This window comes from Euleptes europaea, chromosome 2 (genome assembly GCF_029931775.1).
Source record: "Euleptes europaea isolate rEulEur1 chromosome 2, rEulEur1.hap1, whole genome shotgun sequence".
Lineage (NCBI taxonomy): Eukaryota > Metazoa > Chordata > Lepidosauria > Squamata > Sphaerodactylidae > Euleptes > Euleptes europaea.
Genome location: NC_079313.1, coordinates 132953043 through 132980565, shown reverse-complemented (window position 1 = coordinate 132980565; position 27523 = coordinate 132953043). Strand labels below are relative to the sequence as shown.

The following is a 27523-nucleotide window of genomic DNA, read 5'->3' as shown; positions in this document are numbered from 1 at the left end:
TACAAGAACCAATGAACTCTGACCGTGAAAGCCTTCGACAATAACTGTTTTTGTTAGGAAGTTTTACAACTGCCTCATTCTTTTCTTATGAGGAGATTTCCTTCCTTCCTTCCTTCCTTCCTTCCTTCCTTCCTTCCTTCCTTCCTTCCTTCCTTCCTTCCTTCCTTCCTTCCTTCCTTCCTTCCTTCCTTCCTTCCTTCCTTCCTTCCTTCCTTCCTTCCTTCCTTCCTTCCTCCCTCCCTCCCTCCCTCCCTCCCTCCCTCCCTCCCTCCCTCCCTTCCTTCCTTCCCTCCCTCTTTCTCTCTCTCTTTCTTCTCTCTTTCTTATTGATTTTACTGTATTGTTAAGTTAATTTTATTTTGAAAGACCTCTTGTACATCTTTAGAAGCCAAGAAGCAGGGAGCGGTCTGGAAAGGAGCCATTGCTCACTGGCAGAGCCTCTGCTTGGTATGCAGAAGTTCCCAGGTTCAGTCCCTGGCATCTCTAGTTAAAAAAACCAGGTAGTAGGTGATGTGAAAGACTCAACCTGGGACCCTGGAGAGCTGCTTGCAAGGTATACTAGGAATCTCACTCTTCTTGCTTTGTGATCTTTCCTTCTTTCTTTCCTTCTAGAAGTCTGCCTCCCTGGAGAAGATATTCCAGATGACAACAAGAGCTGCAACTGTGAATTTGTGACAGAAGACCTGACGCCGGGCCTCAAAGTCAGCATCAGGGCTGTCTGGTAAGGGAGGGACCAAACAGTGACCCTTATCATTGCGAAGAGAAACATGCTGGAAACTTACTGACCGGGTTCTGTCAGGCTGTAGGCTGTGGCTCAGTGACAGAGCATCTGCTTGGCATGCAGAAGGTCCCAGGTTCAATTCCCCAGCACCTCCAGTTAAAAGGATCAGGTAGTAGATGATGTGAAGGACCTCTGCCAGAGACCCTGGAGAGCTGCTTCCTGTCTGAGAGCCAGCATGGTGTATTGTTTAAGAGCAGCGGATGCTAATCGGGAGAACTGGATTTGTTTCCCCACTCCTCCACATGAAACCTGCTGGGTGACCTAGAGCCAGTCACAGTTCTGTCCGAGCGCTCTCACCCCCACCTACCTCACAAGGTGCCTGTTGTGGGAAGAGGAAGGGAAGGCGATTGTAAGCCGGTTTGATTCTCCTTAAAAGGTGGAGAAAATTAGGCTATAAAAACCAGCTCTTATTCTGAGTAGGCAGTGTTGACCTTGATGGACAGACCCTGGCATCTTTTTGGGTGTTGTCATTGTTGCTGTTGTTCTTGGCATCACTTGGGCGCTTCTGGCACACTGTGCAAGAGTAACATCGGCTAGGAGTCCAAGGTGGATGACTTGCTTTTGACGTAGGTTTCAGGGAGGGGACCGCAACTCAGCAGAAGAGCATCTCCATGACATGCAGATGGTCCCGGATTCAATCCCTGGCATCTCCGGTTAAAAGGATAAGGTGGTAGGTGATGTGATAGACCTCTGACAGAGACCCTGGAGAGCCGCTGCCAGTCAGAGTTGACATGACTGACCTTGATGGACCAATGGACCAGTCGGTTTTGTTTTCCATATAAGTCACAATATACATGACTGAAACCAGGGGCATTTTCTAGAGTTTCTGTCTTATCACAGCTGCCCTCCCCAAAGGTCTGTTGGTTGTAATGGCTGGAGATTTGGGGTGTAATCCTGCTTCCCTGACATGTGTGTGCACAGGGAAAGCCGGGAAGGTAGTGGGAAAGGTGGCGGCGAGGAGGTGGCTCATGGGGGAAACACACAGTAACACAGGCTCAGGTGATATGAGAACCATCTTCAAGTACATGAAGGGCTGTCATAGAGAGGAGGGTGCCGAGTTGTATTCTGTTGCCCCAGAAGGTCGGACCAGAACCAACGGGTTGAAATTAAATCAAACGACGTTTCGCCAGCACCTGTGGCAGGCATCTTCAGAGGAGTAACACTGAAGGACAGTGTCTCTCGACTTCAGTGTTACTCCTCTGAAGATGCCTGCCGCAGGTGCTGGCAAAACGTCAGGAAAGAAAATACCAAGACCACGGTCACACAGCCCGGATAACCTACAAGAACCGATGAACTCTGACCATGAAAGCCTTTGACAATATTTTAAATCAAAAGAGTTTCTGTCTAGACATTAGGAAGAATTTTCTAACAGGTAGAGCGGTTCCTCAGTGGAACAGGCTTCCTCGGGAGGTGGTGAGCTCTCCTTCCCTGGAGATTTTTAAGAAGAGGCTAGATGGCCCTCGCCCTGACCTGGTTGGCCCAGGCTAGCCTGATCTTGTCTGATCTCAGAAGCTAAGCAGGGTCAGCCCTGGTTAGTATTTGGATGGGCGACCACCAAGGAATACCAGGGTTGCCTTGCAGAGGAAGGCACTGGCAAACCACCTCTGTTAGTCTCTTGCCATGAAACCCCCAAAAGGGGTTGCCATAAGTCGGCTGTGACTTGACGGCACTTTACACACAGAGAGATGGCCCTCTGTGAGCAATGCTGATTCTATGACCTTAGGCAGATCATGAGAGGGAGGGCACCTTGGCCGTCTTCTGGGCATGGAGTAGGGGTCACTGGGTGTGTGTGTGGGGGGGAAGCAGTTGTTAATTTCCTGCATTGTGCAGGGAGTTGGACTAGCTGACCATGGTGGTCCTTTCCAGCTCTATGATTCTATGATTTTACCAGTCCCCTTTCTCCCTTTCTGATTCAGCATCATGAGGTTTCTGGTTTCCAAGCGGAAGTTTAAGGAGAGTCTGCGGCCCTATGATGTGATGGACGTCATCGAGCAATACTCCGCGGGACATCTGGACATGCTCTCCCGGATCAAAAACCTCCAGTCCAGGCAAGAACTTCCCCTCTTTCTGCATTTGGCCTTTGGGCAAGCGTTACCGTGACTCACAGGGGGTCGTATTGGCCATCACTGCCTTGTTTCCCCCACCAACACCTCTTGTGTCTCCAGGCAAAAAGCCTCCAGGTTTGATGGGTAAAGGTTGTTTCCATACGTGTTGCGAGTACAGAGCTTGACCTCTGGAGCGGGAGATCTTCGGAGTCTGTCCTCAGCAAGTGTGACAACCAGTCATTACCCTGTGAAAATGCAGGCACTGTTGGTTCCAAGATGACTGCTTTTCCATGCAGGAGGAAAAGTGACCTCCCTTTGGGTGATCCTATTATTATTATTATTATTATTAGTAGTAGTAATAGTAATAGTAGTAGTAGTATTTTTAGTATCATCATCATCAATATCATTATCTTTGAGAGCCAGCGTGGCATAGTGGTCAAGAGCGGCAGACTCTAATCTGGTGAACCGGGTTGGTTTCCCCACTCCTCCACATGAAGCCAGCTGGGTGACCTTGGGCTAGTCACAGCTCTCTCTGAACTCTCTCAGCTCCACCTACCTCACAAGGTATCTGTTGTGGGGAGAGGAAGGGAAGGCGATTGTAAGCTGGTTTGATTCTTCTTAAAAGTTAGAGGAAGTCAACATATAAAAACCAACCCTTCTTCTTATTATTATTATCAATATTAATATCATTAATGTTAATAATAATGTTAATAATCATAGGATCAACCAAAGGGATGTCACTTTTCCTCCTCTATGAGACAACACAGCAGCCATGATAATAATTATTATGGCCATAAACCTAAACAGACAGCCGGACAAGGCAGTTGGAAGGACACTTGAGAAAATTGGCATCTGAAAAGGCCCTTGAATTCTGTGTCTGGTGAAGGGAGAGTTGGTGCCAGGGTAGACATCAGTGACCTTTGGTAGACCAGTGAGCTGGTACAGGACAAGGCAGCTTCGTGTGTCTAATGGCACCGTTCGATTTTTCTCAGAAACAAAATTGCACCCGGTTTAGTGAAGTGGACATGTCAACATTCGGTACTTTCCCCCCCTTTTTGCTGCCCACCTCAGTCCTATGAAGGAGTTCCACGAGTGCTCGATCGTCTCTGCCATGGAGCACACTTCCTCGTCCGCCAAAACTTCCGCTTGTGCGGGGTCAGTGATTTATCATCGGGCCCTTGCGTGAAGAGAAATCCGAGAGGAAGAGGAAGCGTGCTTCAGGGCAGCGAGCCTCTAGCTTTCACGGAGCTCGTTCGTAGGATCCCAGCCCATGCTGTCTTTGATGGGATTCCGCAGGAGAGTTTCCTCTGATAGACAGTCTTGCTTAGCAGCAAGAGCAGTGACTTTTACAGGCCTTCATTTTGCACTGCCTGCATGCCTTCCTTGGTTTGCAGGGGAGGGGGGAAAGATCTCTCCCCCGAGTCCGATAAACTACTCATGGGTACAGTTTAACTACAGCCATTTGCTTTAACAAAAAGATTTGGGGAAACAGATGAGGATCTTAATGAGTCTTTTCGCTAAACGTCAGAGCGATTTGTAAGGATAGCAATGATCGATAACGCACTCCACCTAGTGAATGGATCTCCTTTTGCTTTGGGGTACCAAGCTCATTAGCTTTGGCAAAGCCAAAGGAGGACAGAAGATGAGGGGCGGTATTTTTTGTGATGTCTTCCTTCAGAACGGGTTTGGCAGGGCCTCCGTTTGTCTTGTTCTGAGGTTATTTAAGGCAAAGAGGGGAAAAAATCCATCACGATCCTGATTGCTTTGTGGGTAGGTGAAGGGAGAGAGAATAAGATCCTGCTCTTCTGAAAGACAGGATTATTCCTTCCAGTTGTATTCTCAGTGTATGGTAGGGTTACCAGCTCCAGGTTGGAATATTCCTGGAGTTTTGGGGGTGGAGCCTGGGGAGGGCGGAGTTTGGGGAAGGAGCTCAGCAGGGTATAACACCATAGAGTCCACCTTCCAAAGCAGCCAATTTCTCCAGGGTAACTGATCTGTATAGCCTGGAGATCAGTTGTAATTCCAGGAGATCCCCAGCCCGTACCTGGAGGTTGGCAATGCTAGCATATGGAGAAAACGCTACCATCTTTGCCTAAGCGTCCTCTTGTGTGCTGTCTTGGTGGGCCAGCTACTCTCCAGCAAGGGCTTATAAGCTCTTGTGCTTCCTGCGGCTGTCTTCACCAACCCAAAGCAAAACCCAAAAGGCCCCGCAGACACACTTCACGCACTGAGTAGCGACAAGCCTTTAGTGAGCTACTCCATGTAAAGAACTGAGCTGGTCGATTATTTGTTTCCTACTCACTAAGCAGAGAAGAGGATTTTTTGTTGTTTCTGTGACTGATGGTTGCGGATGCAAAAACACTAGCAAAATCCTCTTCCCCGCACGTCAGGACGTTTCAGACCACCCACACGACTGTGCAAGGATTTCCACTGGGGACACGGGCCATCGATTTTCTTCGCCCGATAAAGCTACAGATGAACTTTAGCTGCGAGTCCAACATTGAATTAGAGGACTCTGCATTTAATAGTAGTTGTGTGTTGTCAAGTCACAGCCGTCTCATGGCGACCCTTCGTGGGATTTCCGAGGCGAGAGAGGAGCAGAGGTGGGTTTGCCGCTGCCTTCCTCTGCATAGCAGCCCTGGCCTTCCTTGGCGGTCTCCCATCCAAATATTGACCATCGCCACTACTTAGCTTCCAAGCTCAGATGAGATTGGGCTAGTCAGGGCTGTCACGAATAACCAAAAACCCAAACCAGAGCAAACGAGCAGCAAGGCAGAGGGAGGGGGCAACCTAAGCTTCTTGCCGGTTGTCTTCCAACTCAGACTTTAGGATTGCCATCTGCCAGGTACTAGCTGGAGATCTCCTGCTATTACAACTGATCTCCAGCCAATAGAAATCAGTTCTCCGGGAGAAAATGGCTGCTTTGGCAGTTGGACTCTATGGCATGGAAGTCCCTCTCCTCCCCAAACCCCGCCCTCCTCAGGCTTCACCCCAAAAACCTCCCGCTGGTGGAAACCCTATCAGAATTGCTCTTTGAACGCTGCTTTTACATCCGTGGGGCAAGTCCAGGCTGAATGTATGGGCGAAAACGCATGGTCGCTTTGTCCTCCTTTAATCCCTGTTTCAGCCAGGATTCAGCCAGGATCGAACGCATGCGTTTCACCTAATGTGCGTTCGATCCTGGCTAAAACAGGGATTACAGGAGGATAAAGAGACCATGCATTTTTGCCCTATGTTTCCAGGCCAAAGGGCAACTTTTGAAGGGCGATTTTGAGCCGGAAGAATTTCCGGAGGGGAAGCGATTCAGCGACATCTGTCTACTCGCCCTCTCGCTCCGCTGACCGCCCAGTCAGGTTGTAAAATGGTGCAGAGGAAGGGGACCTGCAACTGCTTCCAATCGACTTTAAATTAACATTTCGACTGCCAGGATGCAATGTCTTCAACACCGGGGGACGCTTCCATGCATTGACCCATTTCCACCGGTCATCTCCTGTGCCACGTTTTGTGAAGTGTACCATAACATGAGTGTTATAAATATGTTTTTGTTACTCTCTCTTGTCCCATTCCATTTGTGGGTGTGTTTGCCTCCTTCAAAGCTTGTGTTTCCCTCCCCACAAACGACGAGAAAATGTGCTCCATGTACTGAAGAAGGAGTCTGCTTTTCCAATGGAATCTTATCAGAAATGTACCAGGTTTCTGTAGCATGCATTGGCTGTTCATTGGAGAAAAATTGCCTTGTTTAGCAGAAGAGCTGTTCTGTTGCGGCTCAAATTTTGAACACTTTCGATCAACCTCGGCTGATCAAATGCTATGATTTTACTGCCTTCTGTTCTGAGCGGAATATAATATTCAACTTTTTCCTCCCGGCCCTTTTCTTTGTGTGTTCGTGTATGTGTGTGTGTGAGTCCTTCTTTGCAGCCTCCGACCAACTTTCTCTCCTTCACGTGTGGCTTCATTATGCATTTTGCTGGTGTCTTTTTTCTTCTCATTTATTTTCGCCAGGATAGATATGATTGTGGGCCCCCCGCCCCCTTCAACTCCCCGGCATAAGAAGTATCCAACCAAAGGGATTCCTCCTAAAGAATCGCCCCAGTACTCGCCTAGGTTAGGATTTGCCAAAATGCCTCATTGTTCGGAATCTTTCATTTGCTTCCTCCGTCAACCCCCTTTCCTGCCACATGAAATGGTGGCATCTGTCACGGGCTGCTGACTCGCATCTCGCACTGAATGGCTTGTTCTCCTGGATGCGCTTCAACTTTTTTTTTTTTTTTACTTTGAGAGACACCAAAGGTGGTTCTTCGCAGCCGCGCAAACGTGGAAATGGCAAACAGGGTCTGAACATTCGATTCCCTTTCATGGGGAGAGGCTGTGGCTCAGCAGCAGAGCCTCTGCTTGGCATGCAGAAGGTCCCAGGTTCAATCCCTGGCATCTCCAGTTAAAGGGACTAGGCAAGGAGGTGATGTGAAAGACCTCTGCCTGAGACCCTGGAGAGCTGCCGCCGGTCTGAGCCGACAATACTGACTTTGATGGACCAAGGGTCTGATTCAGTATAAGGCAGCTTCATGTGTTCATGTGAAGACTTTCTAGTATGGGGCTGTGGCTCAATGGTAGAGCATCTGCTTGGCACGCAGAAGGTCCCAGGTTCAATCCCCAGCATCTCCACTTAAAGGGACCAGGCAGGTAGGTGATGGGAAAGACCTCTGCCTGAGACCCCGGAGAGCCGCTGCCGGTCAGAGTAGACAATACTGACTCTGATGGACCAAGGGTCTGATTCAGTATAAAGCAGCTTTATGTGTTCAACCATTCACGAGTCCTGCCCTCCCTTAGCTTTAATGCTTGGAATATATTTTTTTTTAATCACGATGTTCTGTCGTTGATTCATCGCACTCCATGGAAGAGCCTTTCTAAGAATGTTGCCCGTCTTCTCGCCAATGAAAAGAACAAACCCTTTGCCCATCCCAATTAAAATACATTTGCAGTTGTACTAAAGTCCTTGCAGAAGGCAAAGGGCATGAAGCTTGGGCACTCGGGCAGTTCCGGGGAATGCGGGGTATAAATTTAATAAACAAACAAACATGGAATGGCTGAGATCCAGCAGTTCCAAGATATTCATAGAATTCCATGGCAGGGCTATGGGACTTCTTGCTACAATGACAAATTCAACATGCTATAAACAATTCCTGGGCCCCCAAATATTATTATTTTTTTTGTAGAAGAGAAAAAGAGATCCTACTGCTCATGGGCCCAGCATGGTGATCCTGGGGTACTCCACCAGGGTCCTCAAAAGCTTATTAGAGATTCTTCAATGCGAAGATCACCAGTAGTGGACAAGATTTCCATTACCAGCTTTCCCACGTAAAATAGAATTGCAGGGGTGTGTCAAATGGACCTGTATGTTACACTCTTTTTTCATGCAAAGTTAGAGTCCAGGAAGGAGCTGGGGTTGGTAAAATGAGTACCCAGCTTGCTGGGGGGAAAGTGTAGATGACTGGGGAAGGCAGTGGCAAACCACCCTGTAAACATAGTCTGCCTAGTAAAAGTCGGGACATGATGTCACGCCTTGGGTCAGTAATGACCCGGTGCTTGCACAGGGGACTATACCTTTACCTTTAAGACTCCAGGAACCGAGAATGCATTTCAAAGTTATAGCTTGGCAGATCCATAAGGGTTCCTTAGCAGACAAGTTAATGTGGGAAAAATTCTCTGTAGGTAGAAAGTACAAAAGCCATCTTACTAGAGAAAGGGGAGCTGTATGCATTTATTGATATGGTCAGTTTGACCAGCCAAAAGTTAATACATAAAATTATCACTTAATAAAACTGCAAAACTAATATAAATTACAAAATTAGATAAAAGACTAATGATATTAAAATGTAAAATATTAAAACATATCACAAGAATTAGCATCTTAATATTTCTAAAAGTATAGCAACGTTTAGTAATTTTTCCCCATTCTATTTTTGCGAGTTTTAATTGTGATGGCACAAAATTTGGCAGTTGGGAGCAAAAAGTGTGGAGTTTCACCCATCAGGAGCCTCTTAGTCAGGAATTCTACTGGCTTATCGGGGAATCCACTGATCAGGGGAGCAATGAATTTAATATGGGCCTCATGATAAAATGGACGGCTGAACAAGACATGTTCGGAGAGAAAGTGTTAGCCCCTGCAATGTACTGACTTACTCTCTTTTCTAATATCAAAACCACACCTTAGAAGCAGCCTTCCATAGCTATTACATTCAGCAGTGACATCTGGCACAAGCACAAAGCAATAAAAAGGTAGTTGAGGTTGCTAAAGTTAAAGAAGTGTTGGATCTTCCAAGAATGGGTTGGCTAAGCATTGGTGGTGGTGGAAAGTACCATCAAGTCGCAGCAGACTTATGGTGACCCCATATAGTTTTCAAGGCAAGAAATGAACAGAGGTGGTTTGCTGTGGCTTGCCTCTGCGTAGCAACCCTGGACCTCCTTAGCGTTCTCCCATCCAAGTTCTAACCAGGGTTGACACTGCTGGGCTTCCAAGAGCTAATGAGATTGGGCTAGCCTCGGCCGTCCAGACCAGGCTGAGCGTTGGAGGCTTGGAAAAGGGTGCTTCCTTTGCGAAATCAAATTGATGGAGGTCGATGGTTGATTTCAGCAGCAGTAAACTTGTTTAAATAAAAAGACAAGCACTCTTAGATTGTGAAAAGGGCAATGGGAGACTGACAGAGCATTCCTATGTGGAGTTACTCCAGGCTAAGCCCATTGGAGCCAGCATGGCGTAATGGTTCAGAATGGTGGTTTGGAGTGGTGGACTCTAATCTGCAGAACCGGGTTTGATCCCCCACTCCACCACATGAGCGGCAGAGGCTAATCTGGTGAACCGGGTTGGTTTTCCCACTCCTCCACATGAAGCCAGCTGGGTGACCTTGGGCTAGTCACAGCTCCCTTAGAGCTCTCTCACCTCCACCTACCTCACAGGGTGTCTCTTGTGGGGAGGGGAAGGGAAAGTGATTGTAAGCCGATTTGATTCTTCCTTAAGTGGTAGAGAAAGTTGGCATATAAAAACCAATTCTTCTTCTTCTTCTTCTTCTTCCTCCTCCTCCTCCTCCTTAGACTGGAGTAACTCTCTTTAGGATTGCACTGTATTATCCGTTTGCCCATCCTGCTTTGTCTCATGTTTACTGAATTCACACACTGTAAAATGTGCTACTAGGCAGGTACCACCCATACTGTGGGAGATGTTAACTTACCTTCTGAGTTCAGGGAGATGGAATTTTTGGGTGGGTAACAAATTTCATAGGCATAAAAAAGATTTCTTTTATTGATCTGTTGTTCATTCACTTAGACTTCAACCTGTTCCCTAGAACAGGGTAACTGCATGTTAAATATTTGCCAGCATGAAATACAAAGAAGTGGTGTGATCCAGCCAGAGTAAAGTGACTTTAAGTGCTATTGATTTCAGCAGGTCAGAGTTAAGCACATGAAAATCAATAAGACTTAAAAATGCTATTTAGGGAGTGGAATGTGGTCTGGAATGCGGCCAATTATTAAGATTTTACATATAAAGCTTAAAATGCAGAATACTTCACAGTTTTGTTAACCTGAGGAAGATCACTAAAGGGTCTTTTCACATATTATACAGTAGCAAACTCAGGTTTGCCACTCAAAATACACTAGAATCATAGAGTTGGAAGGGACCACCAAGGTCATCTAGTCCAACCCCCTGCACAATGCAGGACATTCACAACTACCTTCCCCCATACCCCCAGTGACCCCTCCTCCATGCCCAGAAGATGGCCAAGATGCCTTCCCTCTCATGATCTGCCTAAGGTCATAGAATCAGCATTGCTGACAGATGGCCATCTAGCCTCTGCTTAAAAACCTCCAGGGAAGGAGAGCTCACCACCTTGAATTGTTATGTAGGGAACTGTAGCCCTATAAAGAAAGTGTTACAGGTACGGCTTGGCCGGGGTGGCTTAATGATAAATGTAGTACTTTTTAAATTTGGTGAAATCCAGTGCAGATTAGTGCCAAAGAGGCAATTGCTCTGGACATCCATGCAAGACTACAGGAAATAAAAATAAGGCCATGGCCAATGGTTCCAAATAGGTAAAAATATTTTTTATTACTCTGAATAAAAATTCCCTATGCAGTTCGCCCAAGGGGCTTCTTCAGGGGAATCTGAAATTATTGCAGTAGTCCTTATGAATATAAATTCTGTAGCCATGCAAGATTACATTCATTCCTGCCAGGATCCAAAGAACTACATGATTTCCTCCTCTTTCCCAGTGCTCAAATGTAGGGGTGCGCATCCTGAAATTCCCAAACTGAAAATATACATGAAAACCACTGTCTCAGGTCATTACTATGATTTCCAGATTGGTAAACACAAATCTGGAGTTCTTAGGCATTAGGAAAAAACACCCTGCTCCCTGAAAAAAATCTGTGTTTCTTGTGTTCAGGTGCTTACCGTCATCAGCAGCAGCAGCTGGTGTCTTGTTTTTCTTTGATACTCCTGCTTTCCTGGGCAACATCATTTCTCCCTTCCAATAGCTTCCTTGCAAGGGATCAGGAGTTCTTCCAGCCAGTCGCCTTTGAGAACAAGCCCCAGAGAAGGAATTCTTAAGGCTCGCCAGAGCTGCCCGCTTTGAGCTGGATGACATTTTCAAAGGAATGAGAGACCCCGCGCAACAGGAATTCCTTAAATAATGTTAGCATTTATGGTGATCCCTGCAGAGGACACCCAGTGTGAAGACATGTCTCATAGCAATTGGATGATTGATTCATCACATGCAGTCATATACACTTGGGCTCTTATTTTTAATGAAAAGTTCAAACTGTTTTCAGAGATTGCAGCGCATGGGAGGAGGGTGGTTTTCTGTAAGAGTTGCAGTTTTCAATGGAAAGGTAATTTTTAAAAATTGTCAGTCAGTCACTGTAAGAATAGGTAAAGAAACCAGATGCAGCCAGGAATTTTTCTTTAAACACGGGTGGCCAGCAATCTCCTGCTAGGCCACTGCCAATTTGCCCCCTAAGGAAACAGTGGGGAGGAGAGTGCTGAGGTCACCTACTTCGAGGGTCTGTAAACAGAACCCCTGTGTCCATTCTGCTTGAAATACAGGGGGTCCTTAGATTAAAGGGAGGACTATTTGGTGCCATTATCTTTAAAAACAGTCGCACCAAAATGTCACATTGTTTCTCCTGTTAAAATAGTGGTCCCAAAATTCTGGAATTGGAAAAAAGCATCGATTTGAATCCAAACTCCAGATACCCTTCAACAGAACTTTCCCCTAGCCAGGCTATTTCTGCTGGTTAGAAATTCATAAGTTCAGACGAGCTTTCTTATTGGCGAGATGTAATGCCCTAGAGATGTAATGCCCCAGACTCAGCTGAGACACAAGGGTGATACAATAAAATTACCGCAGAAGAACGAAAATGTCCACTTATAAAGGTAAAAGGTAAAGGTCCCCTGTGCAAGCACCAAATCACCAAAGGTCCCCTGTGCAAGCACCATCAAATAGATTCCCTAGCCCACATTGTTTTAGCACGTCCACAAAATAATATTGCATGAAATAAATACATCACTCCCTAGATAAAACAGCTAAAGACATTTTCTGAGAAGCGGATATTGTGTTATCTGCTGTCAAATAGATAGTTCAGTCGCGTGAGAGATGTGGCAACTTTTCTCTAAATAGCGTGAAGGAAAAATTAAACTTCATTTCCCCTTTTTAAAGTGTGAAGTGGTTGATGGATAGCCAGTGGCTGTTATATCTAGGTAAGGAGATTTATTTATTATTTCAATTTAATACCCCGCTGTTTGAAGCCAAGACCAAGCTCAGAGCTGCTCACAGGGGAATAATATCCCATTGAGTCAATAAAACCAGTGTTGCAATCCAAAGTTCTGCTCATGACCTGAGTTCGATCCCGACGGAAGTTGGTTTCAGGTAGCCGGCTCAAGGTTGACTCAGCCTTCCATCCTTCCGAGGTCGGTAAAAGGAGTACCCAGCTTGCTGGGGGTAAAGGGAAGATGACTGGGGAGGGCACTGGCAAACCACCCCGTAAACAAAGTCTGCCTAGAAAATGTCGAGATGTGACATCACCCCATGGGTCAAGAATGACCCGGTGCTTGCACAGGGGACCTTTACCTTTTACCTTTATAAAATTATATAAACCAAATAACCTAAAATTACTTAAGCGCCTCTAAGTGTAAATTACAGCTAGGCGAGCAGATGGAACTTAATAGTGCAGCGGTGAGGGTTAGGGAGGCCAGCAATCATATATAGGAACCCGTAGCTGGCCTCAACCATAAGCCTGGCAGAATAGCTCTGTTTTACAGGCCCTGTGGCACTCCTTGAGGTCCCGCAGGGCCCTGGTCTCACTAGAGAGGCTATTCCATCAGGCGTGGTCGAGGCCTGCCGGACCTTCCTCGGGCTGGGGACCGCCAAAAGGTTGGTATTAGTTGAACGAAGAGTCCTCCGAGGAAGATTCCAGGAGAGGTGGTCCCGCAGATACGAAGGTCCCAGACCGTGTAAGGCTTTAAAGGGTTGAGTCTCTGACCGTTCCTCCATGTCAAAACCTCTCTGCCCTTGGGAAGTTAGTTTATCAGAGAGAAGAATTGTACCCCAGTCCTCATCTTAATGGCTTAGATTTCCACACACAGGGATATTTCCCCTCCGGTATGGGGTCTTTCAAGTAAACATTTGGAAGAAGTGTGGTCCCAGGACGAGCGTACCACAAGATAACATCCAGACAGGCCGTTTGGTTGTTCAGGTGTGTTCAGACTGTCACACTTGCCATTTGCAATTCTAACCAGACGCAACTTAGCAAAATCATTGCTCGTCCAAGGGACTGCAGCCAGTCATGTGACGTGGAAGAAGGGGGTTGGCACCCGTGTCTGAATTGTGCTTAAAAGGCAACTGAATATTATTTCCCAAATGGTTCATTTTTTTCAAAAAAAAAAAAAAGCCTTCTCTCTCTCTCTCTCTCTCTCTCTCTCTCTCTCTCTCTCTCTCTCTCTCTCTCTCTCTCTCTCTCTCTCTCTCTCTCTCCCTCCCTCCCTCCCTCCCTCCCTCCCTCCCTCCCTCCCCTGCATTTGGGCTGTCGATCTTTGCTATTTGCTTCTGGCCAGAGGTTGAACTGACCTACACACCTCTTTGCATGCTTCTGGACGCATGGAGCATCATGAAGCATGAAAGAAAGCCATGCTCTGGCTGAACCGAGAATTTCTACTTTTTCTTTCCCTTCCCTTTCAAAGAAGGAAAGTCATCGTTACAAATGGTTCTCGCTTTCCCCACCCCAGACTAAACTATCATAGAGGCAGGTCCCATGGATTCCATTGATTAGTGGTGGCGCTTTAAAGCAAACGTTTATCTATACACCGACATAAGACGTGTGTTACATTTCAGCCCCCCCCCCCCCGCCCAAAAGGTCCTTCCTCTGTTTTCTCCACACCAAAGGAACTGATCGATCTTCTGACTGGTTTAGATGCATGCCCTGTGGCTAACTGCTTTGCCTAGGAAAGAGCGCTAGACAGTGGTTTTCCCACAAAAGAACATAACCTGTGACACCCCCCATGAATATTTAAAACAAAACCCATACGTTGTAGTGAATGTCCAAAACGTGGAGAATGCAAGATCGATCAGCTGCAAGATCGATCATCGGTGATTGTCGCAATTCACTAGTGCAGGGATGTCAACATAAGGCCCGTGAGCCAGATCTGGCCCCTTGAGAGCTCTTATTTGGCCAGCCACCCCCCGCATTCTCGATCTGGGCTGGTGAGGCATGGCCCAGCCCGACCAAGTGGCATAACCGGCCCTCATAACAATTGAGTTTGACACCTCTGCACTAGTATAATTCTGGTCATCCACTAAACAGGTATGAAATGGGGAACGTCCTGGCTCATACCTCTTACCAGGTCTTTTTGTTGTGGAGGACTGGTGTCTCCATCCCTCCACCACCCTGTTCACATATTACAGTGAACGCACATGCGTTCTGCAAGTACATGTGTACATGTGCGCAAAAGCATGAGCCAGTGTTCATTCACTTGACAAATGAAACCTGGTGCCTGTTACCGGAATCTGGGTGGGGTTGAAATCACCCATTCGCCTCTATGTATGTTGAACGTAATAGGAGAGTTATTCAGGAAATGTAAAAAGAAAAATCAAGTGTACATGGATTGTACATGTTGTAAGGTTCTAGTCTCCCCTCAACGTGACAAGCAAGAGAGAGAGACCTGGACCTATTTTGTTTTGGGCCAGTAATCTCCTAATACTCAGGCTTTACTGCTCCAGCCTTGTGGTTTGTTTCTGGGCAGGGAAGAGCCACGCACACACTAGCCTCACACCTTTGCTTAAATAATACAACGAAGTTTATTGGTTTCAGAGAGAGCGAAAGAAAAGTGAACTGTCACACCATCACCGGGAATTAAAAAAGGAAAATTAACAAACTCAAAGCGACTAAAGAGCTGCGCTACTTACAAAGCAGAACTGGTCCTATTTGTTCTTACTGCCAGTCCCTGTAGCAAAAGCCCAAGAACCCGGAAAAAAAAAACCCGTCCCCCCTAAAACAACCTCCTCTTTTCCACTTAACCGCCCACCTCGACTTCCTGCCTCCTCATTAGTTTCACCTGTTCCCAAAACTATCCCAGCTGTGGTTCCCTAGGGCATGAAACTCAAGGCCGGATCGCTCAATAGCTTCTTCCTTATGCATGTGTTCATTGTAACTCATGCAAAGGGCCGGAATAACACCCTTTCTGAGTTCTCCATGTCCGATGTCTGAGTACGTGGAGGCTCTGCTCAGAAGATGTGTCTCTCGTACAAAATCGAGGTTTGTGCATGTGAACGGGAGAGAGCAATTTATGGATGGAGCCGTCTGATGTCCGTGTGCGGAGCAGCCAGCCCAAAGTTATGTGAACCGAGGGATTATCTCCTTCTGATTGTTGGCAGCCTCCGCGTTTCAACACTCACTATAACACAGATTCCGAGAGGGACTCTAAACCCTTCCCGTTGCCAAACAAAGGACACTCAGGTAGCTGTATCATTGGAAATACCCTTGTGTCTCGACCCTTTCCGTGGCTTACGGTTTTTGTTCCGATGGTTCGTCTGATAGCAGCACTTTTAATTTTGCAAAGTGCTTGGACAGCCTTGCGTCTTGTGAATCCTTCCTTTCCCCTCCTCCCTTTGTCTGCATCCAGACTCATAACTTCTCTCATCCATCTCCTTGTGCATGGACCTCTTGCCGACACTGCAGAACTGCATAAGAAACATTGTGTTTGTTCCGCTCCAGACAACTGACTTGATTTCCGACAGATTGACAGACTCAATGTCTTTTTGGGTGTGACCATTGTGGCTGTTGTTCTTGGCATCACTTTAGGTGCTTCTGGCACACTATGCAAGAGTAAAATTGGCCAGGGGTCCGAGATAGATGAGTCGCTCTTGATGTAGATTTCAGGGAGGAGGCCATGGCTCAGTGGTAGAGCATCTGCTTTGCATGCAGAAGGTCCCAGGTTCAATCCCTGGCATCTCCAGTTAAAAGAATGAGGTGGTGGGCAATGTGGTAGAAGAAGAGTTGGGTTTTTTACCCTGATTTTCTCTACCTTTAAGAAGAAACCAGCTAATAATTGCCTTCCCTTACTCTCCCTACAACAGACACCTGGTGGAGTAGGTGGGACTGAGAGAGGTTGGAGAAAACTGTGGCTAGCCCAAGTTCACCCAGCAGGCTTTGTGTGCAGGAGTGGGGAAACCAACCCAGTTCACCAGATTAGAGTCTGTCACTCGTGGAGGAGTGGGGGAATCAAACCTGGTTCTCCAGATTAGACTCCACCGCCCTCCACCACTATGCCACACTGATGGACCTCTACCTGAGACCCTGGAGAATCACTGCAGTCTTGAGTAGACAATACTGACATTGATGGACCAACAATCTGATTCAGTGTAACGTAGCATCATATGTACATATATAGTCATGAGTCAGAAGCTGCTTGACGGCACTTAACACACACACACACACACAGTTAATCAGTTAAAGACATCTGGATTGTAGAAATAAAAAAAAATAGTTTTTTGTAAGTCCCTGGATGAAGGGTTTTTTGAAACTCAGCTCTCATCCCCTGGAACCCATAACCAAATTTTAGTGAGATGGTAAGTTCAGACCTGGTAAAATGGAAACCTCTGATTTTTCCACTTGGTGGTGGAGAGTGCTGTCAAGTAGCGGCTGACTTCTGGCAACCCTGTAGGGTTTTCAAGGCAAGAGACGAACAGAAGGGCTTTGCTATTACCTGCCTCTGTGTAGTGTGGACTTCTTGGTGGTCTCCCATCCAAGGACTAATCAGGGCTGACCCTGCTTAGCTTCCAAGATCCAGTGAGATCGGGCTAGCCTGAGCCATCTAGGTCAGGACATTTGATAGGCTTAGAAGATCGGAAATACCATCCGCATGAAATATATGGAGAAACTGATTCGGAAGCCATTGTCTAATTTGGGAATTAGAACAAACTTGACGTCAGATTCTTCCCAAGGGGCAAGTTTACCCTTCATAATGTGCCAGATGATATCGATAGAAACCCAAGTGGTGTCTCTTGAACCAAGATCGCTTACAGATGCAGAGAGATGTGTTTGCATCCGAGTTTATATTTAGCTGTCTCACTTCGATTGGTAGGAATAACTCTGATAGTTCTCGGCTGTGGGGCAGAGAGTTGCTTTGTCTGCCGAGGAGTAAGTCTAGACCAGTGTTCTGCCCCCTTGACACCGCTCACTAACTTCATGGCTTTTTCTGGGGCGGGGTTTGCACTTCCGGTAGAGTTGACCAGATTGTCGGTCGAGGGCCATCGATGACAGATAAGGACCGGACCAAAGGGCCAGCTGAAGGGGAGCTTCCTGAGGATCCAAGTATGATGGGCCGACTTGGGAAGGTGGAAAAGCAGGTATGTGCAGAATTTCTAAGCCATAATGTTCAGCTTCTGTCAATGTACCATGTCTGATGTCATTCTTAGCATCCATAGAAGAGCTTCTGGGATTATTATTTCCTCTGTTTATTCAATAACATGCTATTTTTTCTAGTGCATTCAAGGTGCATGCCCAGGTTATTTCTGTGCCTTTTTATCCTGCCCTTTCTCCAAGGAACTCAGAGTGACCATGTGGTCCCCCCTCCCCAGTTTGTCTTCACAGCGATCCTGTTAGGTAGGTCACCCATTTCATTTGAAATGTGGTGTTGGAGGAGAGTTTTACGGATACCATGGACAACCAGAAAGACAAATCAGTGGGTTCTTGATCAAATCAAGCCTGTACTCTTGCTGGAAGTGAAAATTATATAACTGAGGCTATCGGTACTTTGGTCACAAAATATGAGAAGACAAGACTAATTGGTAAAGACAATCATGCCAGGAAATGTTGAAGGCAGCAGGAAAAAGGACGACCCAACAACAAAGGGAACAAAATTAACCCTAAACAACATAATTAAGTACCCAAAAGGTCCAAGAAAAAATAAACAAACATCCAAGGCCAAAGGTTACCGTATTTTTCGCTCCATAAGACGCACTTTTTTCCTCCTCAAAAGTGAGGGGAAATGTCCATGCGTCTTATGGAGCGAATGCTGGCTGGGCGCATGTACGTCGGGACGGCGCGAGCCAGCGTTCCCTGCCCCGACGGCCAGCTGGGAGGTGGGCGGGGCCGCACAGAGCGAGCCGGCTCATGTGTCCACCTGGCTCTGTGCGGCCCTGCCCGCCTCCCAGCTGGCCATCGGGGCGGGGAACGCTGGCTCGCACCGTCCCGACGCCCACGTGCCCAGCCGGCTCTGTGCGCCCCGCACGCCTCCCAGCTGGCCGTCGGGGCGGGGAACGCCGGCTCGCGCTGTCCGGACGCGCACCCGCCCAGCTGGCTCTGTGCGCCCCGCCAGCTGGGAGGCTCTTGTTTTCCTCCTCTAAAAACTAGGTGCGTCTTATGGAAAGGTGCGTCCTATGGAGTGAAAAATACGGTATACACGCTAAAAATTATGTAAGTACAAAATATGTATATATTTATTTCAGGATAAAATCTAATACCACATATAACACACTGGGCCCTGTAAATCCCTACCAAATTGACATGCTCATATAACACAGTAAGACATAAAATCACACAATTACAGTTAATTCCTAAGGAGAGTTACTCTTGTCTAAGCCCATTCATTTCAATGGGCTTAGACTGGAGTAACTGCACTGTTAGACTCTGACCATACGCCTTTCGGCCATACAGCCTTCTTCAGCTGTCTAAGCAATCAACATTATATAAAGATTTTTGACATATTTCTGTATGTCTTTGAGTATGGAATGTTGATAATGCAGATTGTTTGCAGATTTCCCATCTATTAAATATCAGCTTAATAGAGCTTGAAAAGAAATATTGCAATTCATTGAAATCACTGAGATGTAAATATAATGAGAGAAATCCATTGGGAAGTTCTCCATTTTGTTTTCATAAGAGGCGCTTCCCAGTGCGTTTTACTCACAGACTCAAGTCTGTGTTATAATTTTGGCTAGACTTGTGCAATTAAAACATTTTCATTCGAGTTTTGTTTTGTTATTGCAGAAAGGGCATGGTTATTGTTTTGTGAAAATTTTGGGAGCAGTGGTACCATTTCCGAAATTTCTTTTGGGTTCTGGAATGTTGAGTCTTGGTAGATCTGGCCGGATGTACTAGGTACTCAAAACGGCTGAAATAACCCGAATGAAATCCTGAGATTTTGGGAGATGATAAACCTTGGAAATCCTTAAATTTTAGGAGTGCTTGCTTCATTTCAAGTATGTCTGATCTGAAACAAAACAGGGAATTTCAGTCACTATTTTGGGTCAGAAATATTTGAATTCCTACCCCTGCTTTGTTCTGTCAGTATATATCGGACTACTGTCTGCACTATTATATGGCAGAAAATTGATCAGAAATCCAAATGCCTTCTTTCTTTCTCTCTTTCTCTCTTTCTCTCTCTCTCTCTCTCTCTCTCTCTCTCTCTCTCTCTCTCTCTCTCCCTTCCTTCCTTCCTTCCTTCCTTCCTTCCTTCCTTCCTTCCTTCCTTCCTTCCTTCCTTCCTTCCTTCCTTCCTTCCTTCCTTCCTTCCTTCCTTCCTTCCTTCCTTCCTTCCTTCCTTCCTTGGTTTCCAGAAATCTTTATCATATGAGGGGAAAATGAAAATTTGTTAGTGACATGTAATGAAATTTCAGAAGCCAAATGGGATATGTAAGATTTCCTGGGGCTGTAATACCTCCCATAAGCCACTCTCTCATCTAGCTTTTCCCATAACCAATTTCCTTCCATTTCCACCCAGCCCTTACCAAAGAAAAGAATTATTTCAAAACCTTGCAAGTACCATATTTTGTCGTTAGTATTTGAATAGTATCTTCAGCAGGAGCACAGTAAACCAAAGGCAGGTATCTGCCCTGAGGTGCTTATCAACAAATTAGGAGAGGCCTGGGTAACAAGGGTGTAAGTCAAAACAGTTGCATGCGGTTACTTTTCATTTTCTTTGGGGGTAAGGACTAAATATATATTCTCGCCTGTTCTCTACAATCTCTCTCTCTCTCTCTCTCTCTCTCTCTCTCTCTCTCTATCTATCTATCTATCTATCTATCTATCTATCTATCTATCTATAAATGAAGTTGTGGGAGGGGAACCCAGAGCTATCTGAAGTAGAAATTTTGTGAGTAATGATGCACTGGTACCTGTATGGCCTTTTCCAGGTACAGTCCATGGAGAAGAAGTTGGACTTCTTGGTCAACATTTATATGCAACGGATGGGGATTCCACCAACAGAAACGGAAGCCTACTTTGGGTCCAAAGAACCTGATCCGGCACCCCCTTACCACAGTCCAGACGACAGCCGAGAGCACATTGACAAAAATGGATGCATAATCAAGATAATTCGCTCCACCAGTTCCATGGGACAGAAGAATTTCTCCGCGCCCCCAGCCACGACGGTGCCAAACAATTCGTGCCCCCCTTCCACTTCATGGCAGTCTTACCAACGGCAAAGCCATGGCTCCTCACCAGTCGGTGATCCTGGTTCTTTGGTGAGAATCCCACCACCCCCTTCGCACGAGCGTTCCTTGTCAGCCTACAGTGGTGGGAACCGGGCTAGTGCAGAGTATGGAAGGAACGAAGACATTACTGCAAAACACCCCGAGAGTGCCCTGAGGGACAGCGACACCTCCATTTCTATCCCATCCGTCGATCATGAGGAACTCGAGCGTTCCTTCAGCGGATTCAGCATTTCCCAGTCCAAAGAAAATTTGGACGTCCTCAACAATGGTTGCTACACGGCGGTGGCCAAAATCAGACCCTACATTGCAGAAGGGGAGTCAGATACGGATTCTGACCTCTGCACCCCCTGCGGGCCTCCGCCAAGGTCAGCAACGGGTGAGGGACCATTCAGTGACATGGGATGGTCCACTCCTAGGCAGTGAAGCCATTGGAAAGCCATCTGAATCCAATGTCAAGAGGGAGGGACGGCTGTGCTGTCCACACACTGAACACCTTCAAGAGATTGAGAACTTAACGTTCGGCGATGCAGAAGTCGCGGCTGTTTCGTCCCAGATGACTCTTGGGGGGGTGGGGGTGGAGAAGCTGACGCTACGCCTGTTCTCTACAAAGAGGATGCCGTAGTGAATATTCTGAAGCCTTGAAATCTCTGGATTTCTTTTGTACTATGTTTCTAAAAATCGATAGGTGACACGGTTATCGTACGCCAGGGTAGGTAACTGTGATGCTTGGTAATCTTTTACATGAACGAGGCACAGGCATCATTAGAGAGTGGTTGAGTTATTGGCGAGTTAACTGTTTCTTACGAAAAATAGGTAGAGGCACTGAGATTGAACATGTGCAAGAACATGCTGGCGTGCTATCGAGGAAACATGTCCTAATGGTCACGTAGGGGGAGGGGAAAACCGGATCTTAGGCGCACGGTGGTTTAAAAGTTACAAAGAAATTTGCAGTAGGATCTTCCATGTGCGGAACACAATCCAGCAAGGGTCGTACAAAGCATGTGTGATGTCCAAATGGTGCACATTGTGAGAAACGATGGAAGAAAGAAAATGGTTTTGTTGGGTTGGATTGGGGATAAGGCCGCAGCTTTAACCGGAGCCCTCAAGCGCAAAAGCTGAGAAATCCTCTGGAATGCAAAGCTGGTTTGACATAATTACCTATGTGTGTGTGTTTTTCTTAAAGAAGCATCTGCAGGTTGGCATCTGACAGTTCTTGATATGCATGCCCAGATGTTTCAATCTTTTTTGCACTCTTTGGAATACTGTTAAATAATGTGGGAGACACCACACTCCCCTGGAGAAAAGTCCCCCACACCTGCTGTGTAAGAGAGGGGATTTTGGAAACCAGGATTTACTCAAATTTAAGAACATTTCTGAGCACCGTGGCGCAATAAGATGTGCCCGCTATGTTGTTCAGCTGTTTCTTACCCACATTTCTAGAGTGCGCTTTTAGAAGGGCTCTTTTCCTTCATCACGTGCTGCGATAGCCCCACATGTGAAAGTTTGACAAGAGAGACAGATGCAGAAAGAGTGCTCTTTCGTGCTCGCCGCATTTGTTCATCTCAGTTTTTCAGAATACCACCACGTTGCCGTTTGCCCGCTTATACTTATCATTTGACAACTCCTCGTCTTTCTCGAGCCTTCTGTTTAGCTAGACTGAATGCTAACCCCTCTGAGTTCATGCAAGGCAGAATTTTGAATATACTATACCCAGACAGGACCTGTCCTTGCTCTTCTGGCTCTATTGATTCATTAGCTCATGCCCTTTTGGAATGCCGCTTTTATGAGGAACTTAGATCACATTATATCTCTCCCCTTTTAACATATAAATCTAATGCCTCTGTGTCTGACATAATGCCTTTTTTATTAAGTGACAGGGATCCCAAGGCTACATTGTCAGTGGCAAGATTTATCGCAGTCCTTATATCCCTCAAACATTAGATTTAAAATCGCGCTGCTCAAGATCAGTGGATCAAGGAGCTTCTAAGGGATAAAGGAAAGAGTCTTCTTAGCATCACGTGTGGAAGCAGCTTTGGAGCGAACTTCCGCTATCTTAATGCCTTGCAAATCCCTCCATGGGGACAGCTTCCAATTCCATAATGAAGTATGCCACAAGTCACAGATCAGAAGCCCCGTAGTAGGTGTCCAAAGCAAAAGATGTCGAGGGAGGTGAAGGGGACCTTGCTTGGGAAACAGGGAGTCGTAAAGTCAGACTGAGCTAATAGCCAGTAGGCCCCACAGCCAGCCCAAAGGGGCGACTTCTGCCCTATCCATTGTGTATGGTTCAGTTGGCACAGCCCAGACTTCGTCCGAGAAAAGTCCCTGGTCTTCTTTCCAGCCCATCACCCAGCCATTCTGGTGGCCTTTTTCCCACCCACCCACATGTCTCTTTTCTTGGGCCAAATCAGGGGCTGCTTCCCTCTGATCTATATTGATTTCCCAAGGCTGCCACTTGGAGTCTGCTGCCTTTATTTATGTGATTATACTATTTTAAAAGCCTGGTTGTGATCGGACATGGAGTTGCTAGAGAGATGAAGGGGAGGGGGGGTGTCTGAAGCTGGTGAGAATTCCCGCTGTCCCCTTTTAACCCTTTAGGGCAGGGGTCCCCAACCTTTTTGAGTCTGCGGGCACGTTTGGAATTCTGACACTTCACGACAGGGGCAGGAACATAATGGCGACCGCAGGAGGCGGAGCCAGCCACAAAAATGATTGCCACAGCTTAACTTCAGCCGCGCAGAGCAGATCCTTGTGGTGGCAGCTGCTGCCAAAGCAACATTAAAAAAAAAAATCTGAACAACCAGTCAGAAACTTTGCTGGGCAAAAGCCCTAGCTGGTCCTGCCCACTTTCAAAAACCACTTGGCGGGCGCTAGAAAAGTTGTTGGTGGGCGCCACGGTGCCCATGGACATCATGTTGGGGACCTCTGCTTTAGAGCAAAAGGTGTCAGGCTTGGTGGCTTGACTCCCATTTACTCAAGATGTTTTAGGCAGCGGCTGACCCCCACAAGCATAGAAAAGAGCAGTTCCGATCTACCGTCTTTGTTAGTTTTCGCTGTCAAGCATCCATGATGCCAATTGTGATATTCCCATGCAGTGCTATCATTTTTCATACTGCAACCATTTGGTCGCCCAGCAGGGCTTATTTCTTTGGGAAGCTCTTCAAGAAACCGTGTTGGTTGCATCTAAAGATAAGTCTTCCTTGTGAGGTCAGGAAGGTTCCCTTAACATAAAGGACCTGGTACTCTGGAGAAACATCTTAGGTGGGCCCTTGCTCTGGTCCATAATGCTTTTGTTAAATCGGCTGGGAATAAGCAATGTTATGGACCCTGATCATTATGAGATGGGATTAGACAAATCCCTGGAGGAAAAGGTCCATTAATGGCTCTTAACCAACGTGCCTCAATGGAGATGCTATGTTCAGAGGTAGTAACCCTCTGAATGCCAGCGCTTAGGGAAGGAGAAACACTTGGGGGAGACCTTGGCGCCCATACATTGCTTGTAGACCTTCCAGGGGCATGCATGTAGTTGGCCACCGTGAAGAACAAGATGCTAGATTAGATGGACCATTTGTCTGATCCTGCACAATCGCTTGATGTTCTTTCACAAAGGTGCATCCACAATACCATCAGAAGGAATACACTGTAGGCCAGGGGTGTCAAACAATTGTTACGAGGGCCGGATATGACATCAATGCCACTTGGTCAGGCTGGGCCATGTTTTGCCAGCCCAGATTGAGAGTGGGAGCGGGTGGCTGCCTCAGCTGGCTCCTGGGCCAGATAAGGGGCCGGATCTGGCCCATGGGCCTTATGTTTGACACCCCTGCAGTAGACTATTGCATCAAGAACAACAGTCTCATGGGAGTTTTGTAGACTAACAAATTTATTGTTGCTTGAGGTTGGGAGCCGGGCAGTGGAAATGCATGGGTGTGCTCATGGGCATACGTGCATATGTGTGTGTGTGTGTATATACACACACCCTTGAGTACAAGGGAGAACATTTGCAAACCAAAATGTGAAAAATGAATGAAAAGTAAACAAAAGCATACATAATCAGTTGTCACATTCATAGATGCAGATACCTGGATCAACAGTTGCAAGGCCAGGGTTCACATTTTGTGACAGTGTGCAACGTTTCTCTTTTGGTTGACACCTTTCCTGTTTAGCTTGTGAAGGAGATCCACTCATGCTCTGCCTTGCGCATATGTTATCTTCCATGGCTTGGCGAGAAATACAGACTTCTTTTGAATGATTTCCCACTGCCAAGAATTAATCATCTCTGTTTGTTGCCAACTGAATCCAGAACCAACCCCCCCCACCATCATGCTGGTGCAAACCTTCCCAGGACTTCCTCCTATGCCTTTTATTTTCTGGGTCAGTACTGTTTGATTGATCACTCTGTCAGAAAAAGGAGAAGAAATTTATACCAGTGATGTTTCCAAGACATTTAGTGAAAGATGACCTTGACGGAGTCCTGCCAACAGCCAACCATAGCCATATCTTTTGAGAGAACGCCATAGGGGTGAATCCAGCAAGGAGCTGTTGGTCTTATTCTCTTGAGTAGATTCCTAAAATCCCTGCACAACCAGTTGTGGGAACTGAATGGGCTGAGGGAAGGTTTTGTGGGTCACGCCGTACACTTGTGTTAGTGCATTATGGACGTTGGCACAATATTGCTTGCCTTACAATATGTCTAAAGAGACGAACACAATCTTTTTGATAGCTGTTCAACGAAGCTTGCCTTTTTAGATCGACGATTAGCTTGTTTGTAAGCCTCTTCCTTGATCAAACGGCCCATGGGGCTGGGGCACGGAACTCATTTTACAATATATGGATGTGCGCTTCTCAGGCTAGATTGTAAAATGCACTCTCAGCTTTTGCCTGTAAAATGCATGCTGGCCGAGACATGTAGAAACCAATACCCTTTGCATATGTATCAGCTCTCCCACTAGGTTGCTAAGAGAGCGCTGCAGAACATATATCAATGTGCAAACGCCAGCAAGCAAAATCTATCATGCTGGGGTGAAGTTGCATTTGCCAGATGAATAGATCTGATAGATATAAAACTGAAATACCCAACTGTCTTATGATGTCACCACATGTATCTTCTTGCACCAACATGGGGGAACTGTTATCTTTTGTTACATATCAGCTAGGGTGATGTTGTGGTTCAAGAGCTGGACAAGGGCAGGGGACATGTGGGTTCAAATCTCCATTCTGCCCCAGAGCCCTCTGGGAATTTGGATCAACCAACTTAGTGGGCCAGCGGCACCTTGAAGACTAATGAAATTTATCTCAGCCTCAGCTTTTGAGAGTCAGAGGTCACGACATCAGATGCATGGAGTGTATGTTCACAGAACATATTTAAATGGTGATGGGGAAATGTTACAGAGAGAGGGCACTTATATGCAGTAACCAGTCAAAGAGAGTGAAATCTGTACAGAATGGAATGAGAATCCAGTGGGTTGAAAATTCAGGCCTTTTATGCATGGCTGTTCCCCTTGCGGTCACCCCTCTGACAAGTTCGGGTCTTTGTTTTGATTACTCATGCCATTTCTGACCGTCGGAGGTCGGCCTCGCTCTCCCTGTGCATTTCCGCGTGTTTTGCCCACGTTTTCAAATGGTAGATCCTCTGCTCGGCATGCAGAAGGTCCCAGGTTTAATCCCTGGCACCTCCAGTTAAAGGGACTAGGCAAGTAGGTGATGGGAAAGACCCCTGCCTGAGACCCTGGAGAGCCGCTGCCGGTCTGAGTAGACAATACTGACTTTGATGGAACCGGGGTCTGATTCGGTGTAAGGCAGCTTCATGCGTTCATGTGTGTGTAATAAAACAGGTCCCTGAAAACGGGGGCAAAAGGTACGGAAACGCACGGGAAGAGTGAGGCGACCTCTGACAGTTGGAAACGGCATGCGTAATCGAAACTAAAACCCGTTGGAGGGGTGACTGGGAGGGAAACAGCCATGCATAAAAGGCCTCCGAGTGAATCCTCTTTGATTGGCTACTGCTTCTAACCATCCTCTCCTACCTTTCTGTTTGCTTGTAACTTGAAGTATAAATGCATCTGCTGTAATCTTTGGCTCGAGAGGTGGCTTCTCTTTCACAAATATTTCCCAGAAAATTAGAAAAGATTATCCCTTTTCGAATAACAGTTGAAGGAAGGGCACCTGAGGCTCTGCGGCTCCATTTCAGGTCAGAAAAAGAGCAACGGGGGGCGGGACTCGACACATGTCACTCCTGATCAGAACTGGGCTCCCGTGCACCTGGGAATTAAGTTATGAGCATGAATCTCCCAGAACGTGTCTGTCAGATCACATCAGGGACATGGGAGCATTGTAACATGTGACCTGTCCCTTAGCATGCTTGTAATTGCAACTGGGTTCATGCCTGCAAGTAACTCCTCAGTGTTAGGAACGTTAAAAATAAGGATTCCCCCCTATAATTCTCATGCATGCTTGTGGGTGCAGATTCTAATCATGGTGGTATTCCAGAGATGGAATGGGGTGCATGTGGCATTATGCACAAGACCACGTGGAGGTAGTGATTGCGTTCATATAAACCCATCAGGGAAGTTATACATCTGAATGGTCAATGAACCTCATAATTTACACCAGGGGTGCCGAACTCATTTGTTACGAGGGCCAGATGTGACATAAATATCGAGGGCCATGTGTGCCATAAAATTTAATGACAGGTACTGGAGATACAAAGTTTACAGAAGACA

At 46.6% G+C, this 27523-nt stretch overlaps 1 protein-coding gene across 1 annotated transcript in view; it reads left to right on the top strand.

Moving 5' to 3' along the window:
- KCNQ2 (potassium voltage-gated channel subfamily Q member 2) overlaps positions 1-21230 on the top strand; it is a 118581-nt gene extending 97351 nt beyond the window's left edge. The window contains exons 13-17 of the mRNA XM_056844640.1: positions 613-721; positions 2698-2829; positions 6829-6930; positions 17597-17720; positions 20508-21230. Of these exons, the coding sequence (XP_056700618.1) occupies positions 613-721; positions 2698-2829; positions 6829-6930; positions 17597-17720; positions 20508-21230 (1190 nt within the window). The remainder of the gene's footprint in view (positions 1-612; positions 722-2697; positions 2830-6828; positions 6931-17596; positions 17721-20507) is intronic.
- Positions 21231-27523: the final 6293 nt, after the last annotated feature.